Raw genomic sequence first — 22,606 nt, forward strand, 5'->3', positions numbered from 1 at the left:
GTTTAAAGCGAAGGGAAAAAGAAGGGAAAAAATTCGACGAGACAATCATATTTTCATCTTCTACACATTTATTTTAATAATTGGGTTCTATTATATTAATGCTTGATTTGATTGCCAGTGAGCATTGATGTGAAAATTCGCATCTAATTATCTCACTCGAATTTTGAGAATGTTCTCGATTATACTTTTCACTTTTATCCTTGCCTGAATTGACATTTTCATGATATAATTACAATTATTTTCAATTATTCAGGCTGAAAATTCTTGAAATTTTCACAAATATTCTCAAAAAATGTTTAAAAATGGCAAAAATTGCCTCAAGATAAATAATATTGTTTAAGTACTTTCAAAAAATTTAGTCTCTAAGAATCAACATTAAGTCGCTTACAAATAGTAAATGCAGAAGCTTCTCATCATACTTTACTTTGATCGAAATTCTTTAAATTCCATTCGCATCTTTGCGTCTTTTGAAGCAAAATTTTTAAATTTCCTCTCTTAGCTTCAATTTGAAGCAAAAAACAATTTGCATCTCTAAAATAATGCAATTCATTTTTTTGCATCTTCAAAATGATGCAATTTATTATTTTTACCTTGCATCTTATTGAAACAATAACAATCTCTGCATCTTCAAGATAAGTTTAAAAATATTTTCGCATCTTAAATGCTTGTCATTATTTCGCATCTAAAATTTAAACAAAACTGTTTTGCATCCCTAAAATGAATCAACACTATTTTGCATCTCAAATATGCGCCATACTTAAACACATTCGCATCCCCATAAAAAGAAAGTGTAGATGTTATAAATCATTTGCTTCAACAGAAACAAATTAAATCAATTAAAAAGAAAAACAAATAAATTTTTGCATACAGTCAAAATGAAGAAGCTTCTAGATTTCATTATTTGTATGACCGAGCATTTAACATTGTCGCATTAAATGTATATGTATGACAAAAAAATTAAATATGATACTGCAGACTATTTAATTTTTAACAAAAATAAATATATATTATTATAATTTATAATTATTATTGTATATATGTTGTTATTTTTTTTTTTTATTATTCATCCTGCCTCGCATTTTAGAGGATGGAAATAGAGGAATTTTATTTCTATACATCCTTGTGTCTTGGAAATTAATGAATGAAGAATTGTGTATGATTCTTGAATGCCATATATTATATGTGATGAAGAATGATTTAACTTCAAGGAGACTTGACTGGATTTTTTTTATACAATTTATCCTTAATTTTTATCTCTGTTAGCTGTACATTTTTTTAAAGATATTTCATATTAATGCAGCAGGCAGTGGAAATTCTATAAAAAAAAAAGGGAAATAAACAATGAAAGTGATTTTAAAGAGCTCAGTCGTTCATATATTTTCATAAATTTGTATATTATGAAGTGAATATTCATGTTATGTTACTGATCTTTATATCCACAATTGTTATATTAATATTACTTATTATTATTACTTAGACAACATTAAATCCTTTACAAAATACTTCCTTGCTCTTTTTTTCCATTCTTTATATGAAAACTTTTTTATTTGTTACATTTTTTTCTCATTAATGATTCTTTTTTTGTTCATATACATCAGTATGTGTATGATTTATTATGTGTTTGTGTGTGTATGTGTGTGATACTCCTCTTCAGCTTTTGATATCTCGTCTGTTTTTTTTATTCGGGGAAATATGTTTTAACAGATTTTTGTTATTCTTGAGCGACAGCAACATTCTCCAACCTTATTTTTTTTTTTATTTCATTCATCTTATGCTCTTTAATGTGTTTTTTATTAATATTTTTTTCTGTGTATTTTTTTTTATAGAGGCACGTATTAGTTTTATTGGATGTGCATTTTTTTGTAAAGAGTTTCATTATCCTGTTGGGGAAAGAGAGAGTAGTTAATACTGAATTAGTAAAGAAGTTTTAAATGAAATTTATTTCAAATGAGACATTTTTTAATGATGGTGAGGAGAGTCCTTGATCCTTTTTAGGAGTTATCGTTGCTGTGGAGCCATTGTCACTAAATTTAGTTTTGGATATTTATAAGGTTGCAATATTGTCACCTAATACTTCTATAACTTCTCAAAATTGATGCGTATGAGCTTAAATTAGACAGTGTAGGGTTCTTGTGGGAATCGAACCTGTAGCTGACATTAAGGATAATCTCATATTCACAGAATATGTACCAATGAAGCGTATCTAGTCCTTATTTGCGTTTATGCAAATTCTCATTAAAGATTAACATTAACTAGATAAGGAATCGAACCCGATTCCTAGTCGATTTGTCAAAACGCTAACCTCTAAGCTACACCTGCTTTTACACTATGTTGGCTAATAATCACATGTATTCTGACTCAGATGCATGATGAAGTCTAGATACTCATTTAGTATCAACAGTTGAGCTTCATGCAATTCACGAAGGACCTCCCTCATCACAAAATGTCTCGATATCCTCCAAAAAGTAACAAAACCTTATGCTTACCTATGCAACAATAGTTTTTCCAGTTGAACTCATTGTCAAGCGGGAGTCGGCTTTGATTTTAATACAACACCACTATCAACAGAGCCGCCAGATTTTAGCGATTGTACGGATAAGTGATCATCAGAGTCCGATTGGCTAAATGCCCCAATAACGTCAGTCTCATCTAAATAGAATGAAAAAAATAAAGAAGATAGTAAAAATTAATTGGGTGAATAGGAAAGTAAGACTACTAGAATTAAGTAAATGGTTAAAGTTTGTCATTTTGTGTGCTTAATGTACCAATGTTGAATGTTATTTTCAACAAGAAAGTCTCTTTCGTATCATTGAAAATTTTTCAATGGAAAAGTTTCCTTTAGAAGTTAAACTTTTGAATAAATTTTCCCCAGTCATCCTTTCAATTCATGTTCTAATAATGGAAACAGGGATGATGTAAAACGGGAAGATGTAGCTTCACCTTTCAAGTTTAATATAAAAAAGCTGTTCTATCACATGAAGCAAAAATGTATTTATCTAAATACATAAACAGATTAAGGAACGAAAACTTGAATGACAAGAAAAGCTTTTAACAGAATAAGTCTGTCTATGCTCATGTAAAATAGTCCAGTTTGAGTTTATTGCACTATGGATAAAATTTTATTCATAAACTTTATGATGTGTAATTTATGTAACATGTCAGTGTGAGCTGTTGTTGAATCATTTAATTATGTAATTTTAACATTAAATTTTCATTATGTGGCACTCGTAAATTGTGTTTTGGTTGGATCGCACCTTACAATAGTTTGGCATGGGGTGAGGAACTGGTAGGGGATAATATCCATGTAATTTGTTACGAACTTGAATGGAAATTCAGTGAAAAAGTTCAATTTTCAATAGTTTCTGTGTAGTGGGAGTCGAACCTGATTCTGTACTAGATCCTGTTACCACTTGACTACCATGAGATGCCCAAAGCTTCACAGAATCACATTTTGAACACTCTACTAGACCAACAAAACTATTAGAATCGATAATACGAATTTTCTGCATGAATGGCATCAAAACTCCAATAAATATTTCATGCAGAACATCGATGAACTTTCCACCCAAAATGTCTAGATTTATATAATAATAATAATAATCACAGCTTGCTGAACCTTCATAATGAAAACTTTTTTTGTTTATCTTTAATTAATCAATATTTTGCTTCACATCATCACCTCATATTGTGAATTGAGGCGGAAAATAAAATTTATAGACATAAATATTTTAAGCATGGTCTACAGTTATGAACCTTTTTACGGAAAAATAATATGAACAGCATGCTAAAATATCCTTCATTATTATTATTACATCCTCTTGCTCTCTCTCTTTCTCACTCTCTTGTGAATAATCACACATACAGATTACATGAAGTAAATCTCCGCTCACTGCGTTTGCAATAAATTTTCTATAAATTACATCCCTTACGTGATTCTCTTCATTGGAATTTCCTTTTAATTGATATACATAAAAACATTTTAAGAATTGACGTGATTACAATTTTAATTTCAACTTCATACAGGGAAATTTCATTTTCTGCTTTGCAGCATTTTTGGAATCTCCCTATTCTGTTTGTTTGTTGCTTCAATCGCATTCTGTGCTTTTCATTTTAAAGTAAAAGGTTGGTAGAGAGTGAGAAGGTGAAGCTAGTTTCTTTGTAACAGTTTTATTGGAGCAAATTTGCAGATTTCCAATTTGTTTTTGAAAATAGAAAATATTCAAATTTTTTTGTTGTTTAGTCTGATTTATGAAAGAAATTAAGTTTATATAGCTTTGCTCACACTCAGATAAGACGTTTCAATCATTTAAGCCAAACATAAACTCAAAACTTTGTCAAAATTCAACTTCGAAAACGTGAGGTGGAAATGTAAACAAATTATTTTTGAATTTAAAGTAATTTCATGATTATAAGCAGCAAATGCGCTAAATAATATCTCAATCCAGTCGACATTTCAATCTCGTATCGCACATTCTCTTCTTCTTCTGAAATGTTTTCCTATTCCAGCTCCTACTGCGCTTTAAATCTTTGATTCAATCTCTCGTTTTTGCATATAAATGAAGAAATATTATCGCAAAAATTTTTGCTCATTTCTGCGATGCGAAGCAATTTTTTTTTGTTGTTTGCTTCTATTCTCCCCGGAAGATAGCTTCATTTAACGCTTTTTGCATCTTTATGTATGTATATATAGAAGGAACAACAAGCCGAGTGAGGAAAAAATATTATCATTAAAATAAAATAAAAGCCAGTTTTTTTCGAAAATGATTCAAAGGAAAATATTCATTTCTGTTTTGAATAGAATATGAATAAAGCGCAGCGACTTTATATGTCTTATTCATTCATTAATGAAAGCATTTTTGCTGACATTTAAATTTCTTTCATGATTTTCTCATTATGTCATTTCAGTAGCTATAAATGTTGAAGTACAAACATTTGCGATACTATTAATGTAATGAGCTTCTCGTGAATCTTAATGCCAATTAATCTGAGAATGCTTTTACGAGTCATAATTTTTTCATAGTTCTCTTATTCTTAGAATTGTCTTTCTTTTGTGAAAGTTATGTCAGAAATGCTCTTTGAATACCGAGTGGCACATGATGATGTAGTAATGCGTACAGCTGCAATCATAAAAGTTCATCTTTTATTCTGTATGTTAATTTCTTACAAACTGCTTAAAATAATTTGTTGAAATTAACGGAAGTTCAAAATTTGAAATTGAAAAATTGAACCTTATTCTTGCAAAAGTAAACAAATAATTTTGAAAAAGTTAAAGAAATGCTAAAACATTAAGCTAATATCACTCAATACCATCTATTAAAGAACCGCGCAATTGCCATTCTCATCTACCGTCAGTCGGGTTGAGATCAAAGCATTCAAATCCCCTTTTTGAAAGAATAAATGCATTGTGAAGTGAGCCTATCATCATCATGAGAGAGTTAATGGATAGATGACTCTTGTTCTATAGATCAAAAAAAGTTCTATAGCGCTTTGGTATTTAAAAAAAACTGTAAATTTGTCAGTAGTTTCAGAAAAAATCCTTTGTTCAATCATTCAAAGCAATTTTTTTTCATTAGCATTTTCCACTTGTTCAACTAAAACTTCAAAGCCTCCTGTTTTTTTATAGAATCATAACTCATGTTTGAAGATTCAAAGAACATGCCACAAAATATATCGCAATATATTTGAAAAACACAATAAAGGTAGAATTTTCGTGACGTTAATTTCAAAAAAGGGCTTCAAAACGCATAAAAATGTACGAGCATAAATATCATGATTGTTTATTTCTCTTATTGCCATTTAAATAGTACATTTCGTGGAAGTTTTCTTCTCATATTTTACTTTTTAGAATGGGATTAGAGCGGGTGACGGAAGTCGCTAGTACGAGGAGAATAATGTTCAAAAAGGAGGGAAGAAAAGGATTCAGAAAATGTGAATTTGAATTGTTGAAATGTGAAAATATTAAAAGATTTTTCTTTTTTTTTTTTATTTCTCGTGTACGTAAAAAATGTATATTTTTGGTTGTTTGAGTTCCTCTATCTCTCAGCATTTTATGCTTATATTATTCGCTTCAAATGGATGGAATGAAGATTTTTTTTTTGCTTTAACATTTGAGAATAATATGCAACTAGCTCATACGGATGGAAAATATTTCCGTTTTAGATACAAATATTTGACTCTTTTATTCGGAGTCAGTGGTGATGATGATGATAAATGCTCGAATTGGATGAAAATCGAATAGTTTTTATTTTTTTTACTGAAACAGGAAGTTTAAGTTATGATTTATTATCTCCTGCTTAATATTCTGTCTGGTGAAAGTTTTAATGTTGATTTCTTTGTTTTTATAATACATTTGGTGACTTTTTGATTATTTTTTATGAATAATCTACAATTGTGAGCTTTTTGATCAATACATTATTGATTTTACTGTACTTAAGAGTTAGAATGTTAAGAATTGACAAATCCAGAGTTGTCAAAACGAAAGAAAATAGGAAAATTTGCCAATTTCATCAATTGACTTCCTTTTCGTACTAAAAAATGTACTGAATTCAAATTTTGTCCCAAAACATTGTGTAACGTCCTTTTAACCTCAATTATTCTAGAAATTATCAGGACTCAATGTTTACTAAGACTTTAAAATAATAATTGGAGCTCTAGAATTTACTAAAACAATAACAATTCTCCAGGTAAGCACGTCACCAAGAAAACAAGATGAATAGAATCAGAAGCTGTATGAGATATAAGTAAAGGAAAGAGAAAAAATTTCCATTTATTTTATTCCTTGACAAAATTGACTTCTATTTTATTCCAGTTCTTTTTCTCCAAACATGATGAGGGCGGTTAAGAGAGAATATCGAGGAAGGATAGAAGCAACAAAAAAAAAGAATACAATTTGTTACAGTGTATATCATATCAAGGAATAAAATGGTTCCACAACTCGTGTGTAATGTAGGAAAAAGTGAGAAGCGGCTGATGTTGCTGTTGTGGTATGTGGAACAGAATATGAAGAGAAAAGAAATTAGGAAACATACATACATCTATTAATTCTGCATGAAATAGATTCAAAAAAATTATATTTTAGCCCTAAAGTGGGAAACTTTTACTTCCTTCCATTTCTCATTCCGATTTTTCCTGCTCATCCGAAAATGAGGAAAATTCAGAGATTTTTTCTTTTATTTTTTGCATTTTTGGCAAAGTAGAAATGAATCCCTGGTGAAAAAAAGAGGTTTTTTGTTCATTCTCTTTATGTTCGAGAGGGCGAGATGTAGACATGGAAAAACTTTTCACAGCCTATATACTCGACGATGGATAGATACATAATTTTGTATACAGATATTTAAATGCGAGAAATTTTTGCGGTAGAATAAGTAAAGTTAAATAGACAGTTTCCAACATCGTGTATGAAATATGAAGTTTTGATGAGAAAGAAGAAAAATACTTTTTTTAAAAACTTTTTTCAACCACCCTTTTGTGTGTGCAGCATCGTATCCGGCAGCACATACACACCCTTTTTAACTGGAAGCGTTTTCTTTCTACTTTCTTAGATGAATTTTTATTATTTTTTTTCTTTTTTTGGATGAAGATGAAGTTCGTGATTATTGTCTTGACTGGATTGTGGATGTGGTAAGTGAATTTTCAATTTATTCTGTCTGTTGGAAGCTTTAAATTCAAATGTTTTTGGTCTTTGTTTACAAATTTCAGACTTTGTTTACAAAAATCAAATTTATTTTTTTGCAAATTTAAGGCAGTTTCTTATCATATCACTGATCTTCTATAGGTTTATAATTTAAAGTTATTATATCAGCTGACCAATAGCTTGCAAAACAAGCAGAAAGTTGTTAAAATTGCAATTTATTGAAAATTTCAATGTTCTAAAAAAGAGTTCTAAAATTCAAATCTTGAACTAAAATTCAGAAAATCGTTACGAATCAAAATTTGCTAGAACTTTGTAAACCCAGATTTTCAAGACTAAATTCCAAAGTGCTGCTTTTTGAGAAAATCAAAAAAGTGCTGCTTTATATCTCCTACCAAATGTCTTTCATACGAGTTTCCTTTCCACCCAATTCTGTAAAGAATTTATTATGTTATTCTGAACTTGCAATGTGTTGTAAAATATTTTGATATGAGAAACTTTCTAGCAAAAATACAGATTAACAGATTAAAAAATATTTTTCATAGAGTGAATGAGAGAACCATAGTAAATGGAATGAGATTGTATGGCCACAACGGAGTCACTACTACGTCTACAAGCTTAATTTATAGCACATCTTCAATTCTCATTTTCTTTTTTGTATATTATACACATAGCTGTTCTGTTAAGTAACCCTTAGGCCATGATGTAAGTGGAATAGCAAAAAGTGGTGAAAAATTATTTGAAAAACAAGGAACTTGAGGAAAAAATGAGAGATCTTGTCTTACTCACTCTACACAAAATAGAAAAAAATCATGAGAAAATATATATATTTTAAAATTATTCCTCATCATTCATGGAAATGAATAAAGTAGCAAAGCAAATGAAGACAGAGGAGAAGTAATTTATTCATCATTATGAAATTGTTGAGTTGAGCAACCCCTTTTGCCTCTCGGTTGATGACTATTCTCTTGCATAATGACAAAGTTTTAAGTGGAAATGAGAATTTTATGCAATGTACCGGAGACGAACCAACAAATGGAAATTTTATTGGAATGCATAAAATTGCGATTAGAAGATGTGAGCTTGTCATGACATTCTTCAAAAATTTGTTGTTTAAATTTAGACAAATTATTTGCAATTAGACAGTGTTGTTTACACAAATGGAAGAAAAGGGTTGTGTTGAGGAATCTCAAGTGATTTGTCTGACAAGAGAAATGACTCGGCATTAGTCTGAAGCTTCAAAGTCCTTAATTGTGATTTGACAATAAGATTTTTTAAAGTTTTGTGAATAATTTGTCAAGAAAATAAATGATTGGAACTGTTTAGCATGACAATATGGATAGTCTTTAATCAGATCTATGTTTACTAAGCACTCAGACTGCATTTATAAGTGTTATTTCAGTTAAAAATTGTAAAAATATTGATTTGTTTACAAATTTACAGTCGACAATCCCCTCGAAATTTCAGGGGTCTGCAACTAATCAAAATATTTTGAAATTAACAGTTTTACAGTCAATAAAAGAAATGTCCGAAATCTTGACTACAAATCAACCGTCCAACAGCAAATAAACAAATGCCAAACATTTCGCAAAAAATTTCCGCATCAACTCCTTCCAAATATTTTCATAGATAATAAGTAGCAGATATATGAGTGCTTTAATGCTAGAACACGAAGTACTTTGCTATATCAACAACATCATTAAATTCCATTCTTTATCTCTTCGTTCTAGAGCCTTTTTATCAATCTAAACAAATCTACATCATTTTATGTGCCGGCCGTACTTATAACGAAATAAAATTCATTCTTTATTAAAATGTAAATATTTTTTCATTTTCTTTTTGCTGTAGCTCTATGAGCCCCGCCATGGCACATATATAATACAGCGGAATGAAATAAAACAGAGAAAATGTATTGTATGAAGAAAATAAAAATGAAAATTTTTTAGCATTCTGTTTGATAATTATAAAGCACAAGTGGTTGAAACATAAAAAAAGCGTGTAAAAATTGTTTAGATTTGCTCAGTTGTGACTTACGAAAGCGCATTATTCACGCATTTAGTTCCAAATTATGAAAATTAACGGTCAAACAATTTTTGAAAATTAACGGTCAATTAATATTTGAAAATTAACGGTCAATTAATATTTGAAAAATAACGGCCAAATAAATTTTCAAAAATTGAAAGTTAATTTTTGAAAATTCATCAGTCAACTGTGTTACTTCAAGTATAGACAGACAAAGTGTGGACAGTAAAGTCATTCCCCCAGAGAATATGCCCTATTAAGCACACACGTATTTATGGATGGCATATAAAAACTTTGTTTGAGCGCAATGAGATTGTCAATAAATTTGCATGTTAAAATTAAACACAGTAAGGTTGAAAAGAGAGTTAAAGGTTCAGTTGGCAAGTCGTACATAGAAGCACACAAAATAAAAATAAAAAATCATATATACAGTATGAATTATGTAAATATCTCCTCTCATAATAATACACATTGTGCTAATGAAACCATGTGTAAGTAAATTTATTTTACACATACCTGATTCACAAATGGACGACGATGATCTAGTAAGTTCATATGAATTTGTACTCGATATGGTAGAGGTAGAACATTCCGATACAGATCGTCTCTTGCAAAGTGCTTCATTGTATGAAATCAGTTGCTCACAACGCCATTTCAGAAATATTTGTTTTTTAGTTAATTGTTCTAATTGCATCGCTTGATGCTTCTCTTTGCGCTCCAGATTCTGAAATTATATAAAAATACATTTGTCATAAATTTAGTTAGTTAGCAAGTTTTTTGTGAAATGAATGACTTTTGTCGTGGAACTGACGAGTTTGGTCTGATATCTAGTCAAAGTTTGTGTTATGTTCTTGATCCCGAGTCATAAAGATGCACTCCCTCTAGCCCAATGATGCCCAAATTAAGGTGTTCTATAACAATGCTCTAACCCAATCTCAAAGGTAACTAGAGTTTTACATGACTATAGATGACTCTTTCATACAGAGTCCTTGTCGACTCAAAGCTGTACCACCCCACAAACCAGACCAATGACATCCAGTAAGTCTGAATATCAAATGACCATTGAGAATTCATCCGACAAAGACTGCAGTGCGCTTTGAAAATTCATCCTCAGGTGATTCTCGCATTAATTTTTCAGTTGCACTTAGTTCATATATATATGGAATCAGAAATAAAATTTTTATATGAATATGACAATCATAATAAAAAAATTGTTTGTATAACTAAAACATTCTCTGCTTAAAAATTCTCATTCTCTCTCTTTTTCCCTTTTTTTTCATTTCTATTTTTAATTTGTTTTTGTACACGAAATGATGACAATATTATTTTATGCAGGGAAACACGAGCTCTACGGTAGCACATGTATTTTATATATATTTTTTGCTCCCTCCACTCCACACTGCCATACAATACAGATTTTTCCTCTCTCTCTGTGCAACTAATTGTTGTCAAGTGGCATGAGGCATGAAAAGAATTTCTCTCGCTTTTGATAAATAAGAATGTTTACGAATAATATGTATATTTGCAAACATTTTTTTTTTTCATACTTTATTCTCCCTAACAGATCAGATTGGATTTTTTGATACGGTTTGGGTGACTGTCAAAAGTTAATTGAAATGTTGAAGAATTTCTTGATTTTCTCTTGTTGTTTGTGGGATCTTTTAGACTTTATGCTTTTAAATATTTAATAGATTGTGGCAAGAGATGTGGAATTGTTGGAACTGGAGCAAAGAATTTAGGTAAATTGAACTTCAAAACTTCTTTTGAGATTGAAATTTATTGCACACAATAGATCTAACGGATTACTGAGATTTAAATATTAACGTACTTTTCAAATTTGAAATTTCATAGTTGCAACCCCCGTTTGTTTGCTTTTCATTTTCAAATCAATTTTTGAGTAGAAAAGTCACCGAAAATCTCTGTAAGTCATTATTATTAACAAATCCTCACATTTTATAGAAATTTAAGGCAAAGCTCTACAAAACGAAGCTCGTATTACATCATCTTCATCAAAATTGAAGGGTTAAAATGGAAAATTGAAGAAAACTGGTAAAATTCTTTCTGTATCTATCTCAAAAATCATCATCAAGTGAATTCTCTGAACTCTTTTGTTGATAAACACAAAAGTCAAGGATACTACGTGACAAACAGCATCACATTACCTTAAATTTTAATCAAAATTCTCAGACAATTGTGTTTCAATTATTTTCAATCTCAGTTCTTAGAAGATATAAAAAGATTCTTTGTTTATTTAATACGCAAAGCGCTGCAATTGCCTGAAACTGGATGTTTTTACAGAAAATCAACCCTAGCAACAATTCCAACGTCAACAGTACTATCTCATGACTTTTCATTCCACACATTCATCTCAAAGAGACATGAAAATTAATATAGGTATGGAAAAAATGGATATATGAATATGCGAATGATATAAATCGGACGACAGCAAACGACAATTCAATTTGGCACATTCACCGTAACAAATTATTGTTCATCATCAATTCTAATTACATTCAGAAATGTGTGAGAGAGGATTTTTATTCCTCATATTTCCCAAAAAAAAATTGTATATACTCGAAACATGCTCGTCGGTGGGATATAAAATTTTATTGCAGTCTGCAAAATGTATTTTCAATTTTTGAACATTAATTAATTTTCTCTGCTTTGTGTTAATGTGATGTCGGAGTTCTGTTCGACTGGATGGAGAACGGAATATGTTATGAGGAATAATAGAGCTTTTACAGAAACGACAATTTGCATCATTTAGGGAAAAGAAAAGATGGAAATATGTATTTTTTTTGGAAATAAAACACATTCATGCACGTATTTCGGAAATGGAAATTGCCCACAAAGAGACATATTCACATGTGCTATTGCTATTTCTAAAATAGAAATTTATAATTGGTATGAAATTGTCTCGCTTCTGTTTCTATTTTATGGATTCACTGGGTCATTTGAGAATGTTTGAGGATTTTAATGGAAACAGTATGTTCAAGTGGAAAGTTGAGAGCTCAAATGAGTATTTTTACTAATGATGCGTGTTTAAATGTGTCACCAGGAGCAGCACCGAAGTGAAAATTTGTTAAATTGTCTGAGTAATTGAAGTAAAAACCGATATTGATTATTTTAGTACAATTTTTAGCACAAAATTGTTGAAAGAATCTGAAAATTGATGATTTTTGACCTTTAAGTCTATTCCAACTGTACTGGATCATTAAAAGGTTAAAGGCATGATTGAGAAGCACTAAAGGATCATCGTTACAGTTGCAAATTCATAGCTTTAAGTCTTGAATTTATGAAAAATAAATTTTGTACTAAAATTCTCAATTTTTGTAAACAAAGAATTGAAAATGTTTGATTAAAATTCCTAGAACTTATTAAGCTGAATTTATAAGCTATCCAGTTACTACCCACACCCTCAATTTCCCAGCATTTGAATCAACAATCAAACTACCAAGTGGCAACTGAAGTTTATTTTGTACAATTTTCCAGCAATTGTTCACAATTTTAAATATGAAAGTATAAAGTTCATTGTTGGTTGAATTGCAGCACAACAATAATATGGCATGAATGCAAAAATTTATGATCATAAAAGAGAATAAATTTTTCCAACTTTCACGTTTCTACTGCTTCTATTCATTTACTTCTCTATCGTGCTCTACCCTCTTGTTCATGTATCAAATTCCAAAAATATAAAAAATTACTTTTTAGTCAACAAAGAGGAATGAAAAAACAAAAAAAAACTAATGAAACTTTTGACTGCTTTTCTCGTTCTCCCTGTCATTGTTGTGCATGGTTATAAAGTTAGTACTACTTTTGTGATGTGTTATAGTTCTGCTGAATTTTTTTGGAATTAAAAGTCATGCAATGAATTGAACACAAAGTTGTGAATATGACAGTTTTTATGGATTATGTGGATCGAGTTAATACACTACCCGAGCGGCATGCTCAGTAACTGTTAAGTAGGCGGACAGCAACGTATCAAAATAAAAGGATTCGTTCCAATTTTTATGAAAATTCCTTAAAAATTCCAGCCCAACTCCTGTCAACTCATGTCTCCCTGCTATGTAAGTCGAAACTCATGCAGAAATCATAATTAAAAATTCTTTGCGTTTAATTCCACTTTAATTTGATTAAGTTCCGCACGACTTTTTCATTCATTTCCATTAATTTTTCTTTTGTGTTCTATGTCATTAATTGTTGTTGTTGTTGTGTCTGTTCATTTGACTCACCTTAATGAATCGTTTTGCTTTCGTGAGCAATCCTAGTGTCGTATGTCGACTCGTATCAGAGCCAAGTGGGACGATTTCTTTCAGTCTTTCTAAACAGCTACGTAAGTGAGCTCTCCTGTAAAGAATCGGAATTGAAGAAATTGATTTTAGTCAATATAAAACATTTGGTTCCATTATGGTCAATTTAAATTTTAAAATAGGTATATATGTGCGCATGTAAACATTCTGCATGAATGATTTAAAGTCTCTATTTTTTTGTCTGTGATTGAATAATTTAATGATAATTGAATTGCATTTTATGCATGTGTCATGTATGCATGTAGATTCAATAAATTCATGTGCGCATTGAGAGTTTTTCCTATTCCTTAAACATCTTCTCAGATCTGTTCTTCGTATATGACATATCATATCAACTTCTATGGATTTAAGTTGAATTGAGTCACATGAGACATACCAAGTGAGGAAAGTACATGAATATACAAAAAAATAAAATAAAAAAATATCTTTCTCAGACGATGATGACTATGAAGTGAAAATATGGATAGAAAATTGCACAAAATGAAAATTGCACTTTAGAGACAATCTATGGATGTTTCAATCTATGAGTTTTCTCTAGAGTTTTGTAAATAAATATCATTTTCTGTCTCCTTTTGAAATTTTTATACATTTTTTAGGGGCGAGTTTAAGAGGTTGCTGAGCTGTTGAATATTATTTGTCTTAATTGTCCATAATTGGCTATGTTTTGGCAACTTTTTTGATATATTTGTTGATAATAATATTGATTTTTAACAAATTTTCAAATTTTGAAATTTTCCCGCCATTTTTCATCACTTCAAAATTTTATTTTGATTTTCTGCTTCCAATCTGCTTTTAATTATGATTCTAAGTACTCAAATCTATTGAAATCGATAGCAATGATGTACTGATAGCATTTAAACTTATGAACTTTAAGCATAAATGTTGAATTTTTCTAAAAAATCATTTGTTTACGTTTTTTGTTTACATTCTTAATCGACTCATTTTCAAACACAAGAAATTAGGTTTTGATCGGTTAAATGTAGGGATTAGTCTTATGATAACTGCATATTAGATAGAAAGAGTAAATAAGGCCATAAAGACACCTATCCACCTTATTAAATAACAAGAAATTATCCTTTATTCACCAGTAACTCTCCATGGCAACAATTTCTATGCAGATAAAAAAAATGCACTTCCACCCTAAACACTTAAGCATCATATCCAACTATTCTTGTGAGACATGATGGAGAGAAAATTTGCATTTCAACAATCACTGTGAAAAACCTATTAATATACTCCTTAAATATCATCTCTCTGCATTTTAGCTAGAGCACATTTGCATGATGATACTTCGTCTGCATGCTCACACATTTTGTACCTCTTTTTATGCATCGACATTGAGTTTTATAAAATGTATAAATATACAATTTCTATCCTCATTCTCGGCAAGATGAGAGACGTAGAAGTGAAAATAAGTTTCATGAAAATTCAATAAAAATTTATTTTGCATGAATATTTTCCCTCCGTGCAACAGTACAAAAGGAAGAAAATAGCATCAAGAAGAAGAAAAGAAATTTTCACGTTAGGGAGAAATTTTCCTTTTTCTACGATATCGAATTATACTTTTTTAATAACTTTCTTCCGTTCAACGTAATGAATATATCTAGCTTAAGAAATTAAATCGCTTATAACTTTCTTATTTTTTTTTTCGGCAGAATAGAATGTCTCGTAAAATAAACAAATTTTTTCTCGAAGAATTTCTCGTGCACAACTTCCACGTGATGACTTTTCCGAGAAATAACTTCGGTTTCTTCATGGAATTTATGTCGATGTCTCTGGAATGCAAGGTGAAAATTTATGAATATTTTGTGGGGATTTTTAAATTACAAAAGCATTCTGTGATTTGAATTTTTTGTTCAATTTCTTAGGAAAAGGGTGTCAATATCCACAAATATGTAGGCTGTTTTAGCACTATGATAGGTTTCTTGAATCCTTGAATATGGCAAAGGATGGTACAGAGTTTAAAAATCCTTCATAATCCTGCAAATTTATTTAGAAATTTTCAAAGAAATTCTAACGAAATTTTCCAATTCAAGATTTAACCGACTTTAAAACTTTGAATTTTTAAATCAAATTCTTCGAACTTCGAATTCAATAAATTCATTTATTTTTGATCAAAAATTCAGTAAAAGACAATTTCCGTCACAAAATCCATATCTCAACAGTTTGATTAAGGCTAAAATGATGCATTTAAGTGGAAATAACAAGAAAAGAAGACATTCTAATCTAAATTGTTAATCCAAATAGAAACAAATCTGAATTCCTAAAATTTAAATTTTCATCATTGAATATCCAATAAATGCTGTTATTGTTTGTTTGGATAAGACTCTTTATCCGAGTTTATTGAAATATTCAGCAGTGTCTTAATTTCCTTTTCCTAATAATCTCCCCCTTTCCTATTTAACTTCTCCAGATTTGAATAGAATTCTTAAGCTGCCCACTTCCTTTAATTAATTGAAAACTTTCTGGATATCCACAGGAGAGCATGGAAGTTGATGACCTTAGAATTATCAATTCATTTTCTTTGACATTTTTTCCCTTCCACCGTATTGCGTGAAAAGAAAAAGTTTCTTTTGCTGCTGCTTACCATCTCCATCTCCCTTCATTCCATCCTCTCTAACTCATCATCTTACAATTTCTTTTCTCTTCTTATCCTTATATTCTGTTTTTGTCATGGAGATAAAGATAAATTTTGCTGTTATTTTCTCTTACTTGAAGTTATTATTTGCATATTTTATTAAAAAGGCAGGAGGATAAGGCAGGCAAGAAGAAAAGGAAATACTTTTTTTTTATCATTTCGCTCCCTTATTTGTGTTCATGGTGTGAGGAGGCATTACTTTGCATTGATGTACAAAAGAATGGAATTTTTTTTTCTTAGTTACTGTAGAAAAAAAAATTATACCGGGGATTTGGACCTGCGTATATTTAGACACATTCTTTCTGTTCTGCATTGAAGTGTGTATGGCAATTATATTGAAATCATTTGAATGGCCTCGATGAGTTTTTCTATCCAATTATTTCAATTTCAGGTCTATTCAATTTTCTCTCAGCACTCAAGGTTCAATTGAGATTGCTATAAATATTATTAAGGAAATTTCTTTATGATTTTTCGAGCATTAATAAAATTTTTTGAGGAATGAAAATGACATTTGTGTCATTGCTGAGTCGGGTTTTAAGTGGATTTATTGGAATCGCTTAAAATATTCGAATTATTCTCACTTTTTGGTTTGACAATCTTGTTTAAATTTAAATCTTACAACGTGAAGTAGGCTGTGAAATTCAAAAATTGAACTTCAGTTGGAAATTTTATAAAGATTTTTACAACTTGAAGTTGATTATCAAGTTCAAAAATTGAACTTTCGTTGAAAAGTTCGTTAAGATTTAAATCTTACAACTTGAAGTTGGCCCAATTTTCAATCATAAATTCTCAAAGAATTTGTTGCGTTTTATCAAAGTAATCTTTGAAATTGTGTGTTTAAAAATTTAAAGCTGATAAATTACATAACTACTCCCACAGTTTCCAGGTGCTATTCAACTTCATGTAAGTTCATGTCACATAAATTACCAAACATAAAATTCCTTCCAAGACATTTGTTTCATGTTTGTTTTCAACATGTTGACAAGTTTGTATTCTATTTTATTTATTTATTTATTTATCTTGCAATGCTTCGTTTCAACCTTTATTTTTTTGTTTCTCTTTACATTCACACATAGAATTTTCTTGTTGCATTAATAATTAAAATGCTCATTTGCAAAGATTTTCATGCAAGTTTTATTGAGGAATGTGTTGCTGTTTGTTTGAGTCTGTTTCCTCATATATTATTTATTTTTGTGTAAGTTGAACAGATTTGAGAGGGAGGAACTACAGTTATGTAAATTTTAACACGTAGACTATGACAATTTCTGAAATTCTTGCAGTGTATGTTTGATATTCAGCAGCGTATTTTGAATATTTAAATTGAATTGAAAATTTTGTAGTTTTTTCATGGATTTACTTTAGTGACAAGGGAATATTATGTATATAAAGTTGTGGAAATCAGGATTTTATCAATTGAAGGTGCAATTAGGCAGCTGTAACCGGTGAGTAATTGTCTTCAGGATGCATCCTGCAGTGTGTTTCCAAGAATTAATTAAAATAAGCCATAGAACTTGAACTTTTTCATCAAATTCCATCTTTTCGCAGCTATAAAAATTGTAGAAATGAGCAAAAACTTCCATTCTTTATCTCCCAGTGCTTCCTCGTACTTGATAAAAGTTATTATGAAAATAATTATTAAGCATAACTCAGAAATTTTTTTCGTATTCATGAATAAACTCAAACATTATTTGAGAGACTCATTCTAAGAATGTTACAGCAACAAGAAGTAGATAAAGTTGTGCTATTAAAATGTAAAATGCTAGGTATTTGTGTGTCTATGTGTGTGGATTTGCAGAGGAAAGCAGAAAGAGCAAATAAATGTGATGAAAGTTAAAAAAAATTTATCGTTATAAGTTTTTCTTATATTTCCTGTACATTTTCATAATAAGCTTCTCCAGTTTCTTTTTTTCCACTCGCTCGAAAACTTTTAATCTTTTACTCCTCAAAGTGTATTTTTTTCCCACAAACACACAAAAAAAAAGAAGTAATAATAATATATACAGAGAACAAAAATTTTAGTAAACTAAAAGCTTTGTCAGATGCAATATTAATCTCTCGAGTATGGTTTACTGTTATTCCCTTACAAACAATAATTTTAATGAACTAATGCTGTACTTAAACAGGAGCATGAGAGAGCGCGATAGAAAAGGATAGGAGAGAAAAACTTTTAACGTTGCTAATTTATGGGCACTCTTGAAAAAAAGAAGAATTCTCGCCCATTTCTCTTCCTCACATTGGTTTTACTGATAAGTTCCTTTTCTAGCTCTTCTTATTATACTTTTCTGTTTAAAAAAGGAAGCTAGAAATGAATTTGCTTAATAATTTGAGGTTAGAGAGCGAATTTGATGAATTAGATCAAGTATTCTTGGATTTTTTTAATTGAAAATTGTCGATTTTTCCAAGATTCCTCAGATTTTCTGACAGCACTTAGGAGCCAAATTGATTAGAATCTTGGATTTCAAATCAATTTTACCTTCAATTTAACCGTTATAATTTTAAATTTTTGAAATAATGTCATCTAAAGCCAACTTCAAGTCATACAAATCTACTTTGTTTACTTTTAAAATTTGCAATTTTCATCAATTTAAGCATAATCGACTCAACTTAAACATCCAAATAATGTAGAGAATACTAGAATGTAGAGGATGTGCATTAGACACTTAGACATAACAAGACAATCCCGCCCATTTCAATCAAAAACCATAAAACCAAGCTAAAAACAAAGCAAATAAATTCATGAGTTGTGTAAACTCTATTAAAACTTTTTTTGTGCTGCTTTTACAGATCGTTTAAGAGTTTTATACTTCCCTTTAGCTTAAATTCACATATATATCTGCACATCTTTTTTGTTCCTCATTCTACATATTTCTTTTTATTTATTTATTTATTTAGTTTGATATGAGTTCATTCACATTCCTCAGTTAGTTCGTCATATAATTGCTTATTTGAACTATATTTAGATTGTTTTGCAATTTTAATTTACAATCGTGTTTATAATTTATAATTGATATGAAAACTTATTTGTTTCTATAAATAATGACATTTTTGTTGTGATCGGTCATGAATTGATAAGAAGTAAAATTTTTGCATGTCTAATCAGAAAAGTCATCTGGTAGATTAATGTCGGCACAGACAATTGAATAATGGTCTCATAACTATCCGGTTTGTTAAGCATGCCGGCTATTGTTGAGCGGAAACAGAAATTAAAATCATCTGGTCTTTGACTAATGATAGTCTACGGTAAATGATCTTATGTTAAGCACCTTGGAAACACATTTGAATGAAATAAAAAAGAATTTGTAGCTTAGCAACATGTTAAGTTCTTTTTGTATTCTTGAAAAATCCTCGAAAAAAATTTATAACATTGAGGTATTAAGGATAAATTCATTTCCATTAAATTGAAACCTTAGCAATAGCATTTTAATCCAACTTCAAAAAGCATGTAATTCTCACATATGTGGTGAGCTTAATTGAATTATGTAATCAAAAAAACAAAAGACTTTCCGACTAATTCGTATTTAATTTTAACAAAAAAAAAGAAAAGAACTGCAGTTAAGTTACTGTAATATGAGAAATTGACATGCTTTAACAAGCTTTCAAAATTAATTTCAATTTAATTATAATATCAAATTTGCGACTATTTTTTAACGAAGTAAACAACACGTAACATGTGACCGTATAATCAAAAAATAAGCAAGCATTTCGTTTGTTTTCAGTAAAAAACTTTCTTTGCCGAAATGTTTCGTCGAATTAGTTGCTGTAAAACTTTTTTTTTTCACAAATCGTTATCTAGATGAGGTTTTTAGGGCGTATTTTAATTTATAACTTTCTAACTTGTTTTTGATAAAATTAATTTTTAACGGTAATTTTGAATTTTTTAAAATGAGTAACTTTTTTGAAGGGCTGAAGCTATGTTTTAACGAAGTCCTTTTAAAGGGTACTAAACTAAGTCTTTCTCATTTACTTTTGATGATATTACATTTTAACGGTAATTTTGAATTTGAATTTGAATTGTTAAAGGGAACAAAGCTACGTCATTCATTTTTTCAAAGTAAACAATCCAAAGTTTTAGTGAATTATTGTTAAAATAATAAGTTTTAAGATCTAATATCAATTAATCTAGAGCAGCAGCCTTACAAAGTGACAAATAATAAGCATTCAACAGCAAGAAATCGATCGAAAAGTCATTTAATGACTTTTTCTGATGTGAAAACTTGATTTATTAAAAGTTCATTTCGCAAAAAGTGGAAAGAAAAAATTTTCCGCTTCAACACAATCACGTAACTTTCAATCCATAAAAAATGTTGATGTTTTGCCATATACTTAGTACTGAAAAATCGTCCAACGCACCCACAGACACATACATATGTCGAATTAAACGGTAGCGCACCATTGAAAATATAAAGAAAGAAATCGAAAAACTAGTGGAAATGTTAAATTTTAACCTTACCTATTTTTCTCCAATTCGTTGTGACTTGACCTGAAACGACATAAAACAATGTAAAAGAGAACTTTAGTATTTTTATCTTTTTTTTCTTTTCATTTCTTTTATGTTTTCTTAAAAAGCGTCATTATCTTTTCTTCATTCCTTGTTAATACTATTTCGCGTTGCTTCTTCATAAAAGATATTTCTATTTAGCTGCACGAAATAATGGATAAAGACACGTGTACATAGTCTACGGGGTAACAGTTAAATGTAATGGGAAATGTTCTCATTAAATGACTAACTTCAAAACCTATTTTAATCGATTATTTATTTTAATTTTTTAATTGTGTGATTTTTTAAGTAGTATGCATTGTCAGTTCTTTTATTTTCAATTTTGTAAACTTTCTGTTCAAGTCATGCCTCAATATTTGATATGAAAAAAGTTTATTTGAACATGTGTTTATAATTCCTCTCTGAATAATGCAAATGTTTGTGAGAAATTATCAAGTTTTTGTAGCCATGCTTAAATAAATAAATATTTTAGTCCAAATTAGAGCAGTAATTTGAGTTTTTGTGGATTAATTGTCTACAATTTGATAATTTATGGGTAATTTTGAAGTTCTTGTCGATATTATTATTGAATAGAATCCATTAGAAGACGACACTAATTCGTCAGTTTACGGACGACCTACTAATTCAGTGTTGGCCACACTTTTCTGTGCATCGACACACTAGTGTGACACGACTTGTCACTAGCTAGGACACTATCACATCAACATGATACACGGCATGACACATTAGTGTGACACGCTTTAACACTATGCACAAACACACAAGTATGGCACGACATGTCACACTACTGTATCACGACATGTCACGAGCATGTTACACTTGTGTGCCATGACATGTCACCTGCATGTCACACTACTGTGCCACATTTATGTGTCACGACATGTCAATACTATGACACAAGTGTATCGCAACACAATGTGGACAACATTGCATTAGATCAATCGTTAAACTAGGTGCTATAAAATATTTACTACCTTTCTTACTACTTTTTTGGGAATAATATAAACTATTACGAAACTCGAGAAAAATTTACTCCCTGTTTACATAAGTTAATTTATTTAATACTGCTTTTTTTAACCTTATAAACAATCATAAAAAGATAATTGGTAATTAGAATTAGAATACAAAAGAATCGTGACTTTTAAAAGCCATATAATTTAATTGTTGGTTTTCCATACGAAGTTACAAGTTGGCTAGAAAGTAATCATTAAAGCGAATGACTAGATGATTTATTGGATCTAACATTTAACATGAAAAATTGGTGTAAAAAGTCATGGAATAAGAAAATTTTTGAAGTTCTATTGGCTGTTGTTTGTCTTCTTTTGAATATAATGGGATATGAAGTGGGGTCAGTTGGATATGACGTCTAATTTTGAAGTTAAGATATTGGTAAAGTTACACATCAAGTTACTGTCATTATATGATACATTATAACGATGCGGACAGTGAATTTGTACAAACCAGGTGACAAAGTCAACAACAGTTGGATGGAAAGCACAACCTTACCC

The 22,606-nt window shown here is 29.9% G+C and overlaps 1 protein-coding gene across 1 annotated transcript in view; it reads right to left on the reverse strand.

Moving 5' to 3' along the window:
- Window positions 1-1,554: 1,554 nt before the first annotated feature.
- LOC139087837 (max-interacting protein 1-like) overlaps window positions 1,555-22,606 on the reverse strand; it is a 38,828-nt gene continuing 17,776 nt past the window's right edge. The window contains exons 3-7 of the mRNA XM_070636766.1: window positions 21,051-21,080; window positions 13,885-13,999; window positions 10,169-10,376; window positions 2,487-2,649; window positions 1,555-1,880 (exon numbers count right to left, since the gene is read on the reverse strand). Of these exons, the coding sequence (XP_070492867.1) occupies window positions 2,522-2,649; window positions 10,169-10,376; window positions 13,885-13,999; window positions 21,051-21,080 (481 nt within the window). The 3' untranslated portion in view covers window positions 1,555-1,880; window positions 2,487-2,521. The remainder of the gene's footprint in view (window positions 1,881-2,486; window positions 2,650-10,168; window positions 10,377-13,884; window positions 14,000-21,050; window positions 21,081-22,606) is intronic.

Source organism: Chironomus tepperi, unplaced genomic scaffold (assembly GCF_022539635.2).
Source record: "Chironomus tepperi strain 1889 unplaced genomic scaffold, CSIRO-AGI_Ctep_v1 contig_137, whole genome shotgun sequence".
Taxonomy (NCBI): Eukaryota; Metazoa; Arthropoda; class Insecta; order Diptera; family Chironomidae; genus Chironomus; species Chironomus tepperi.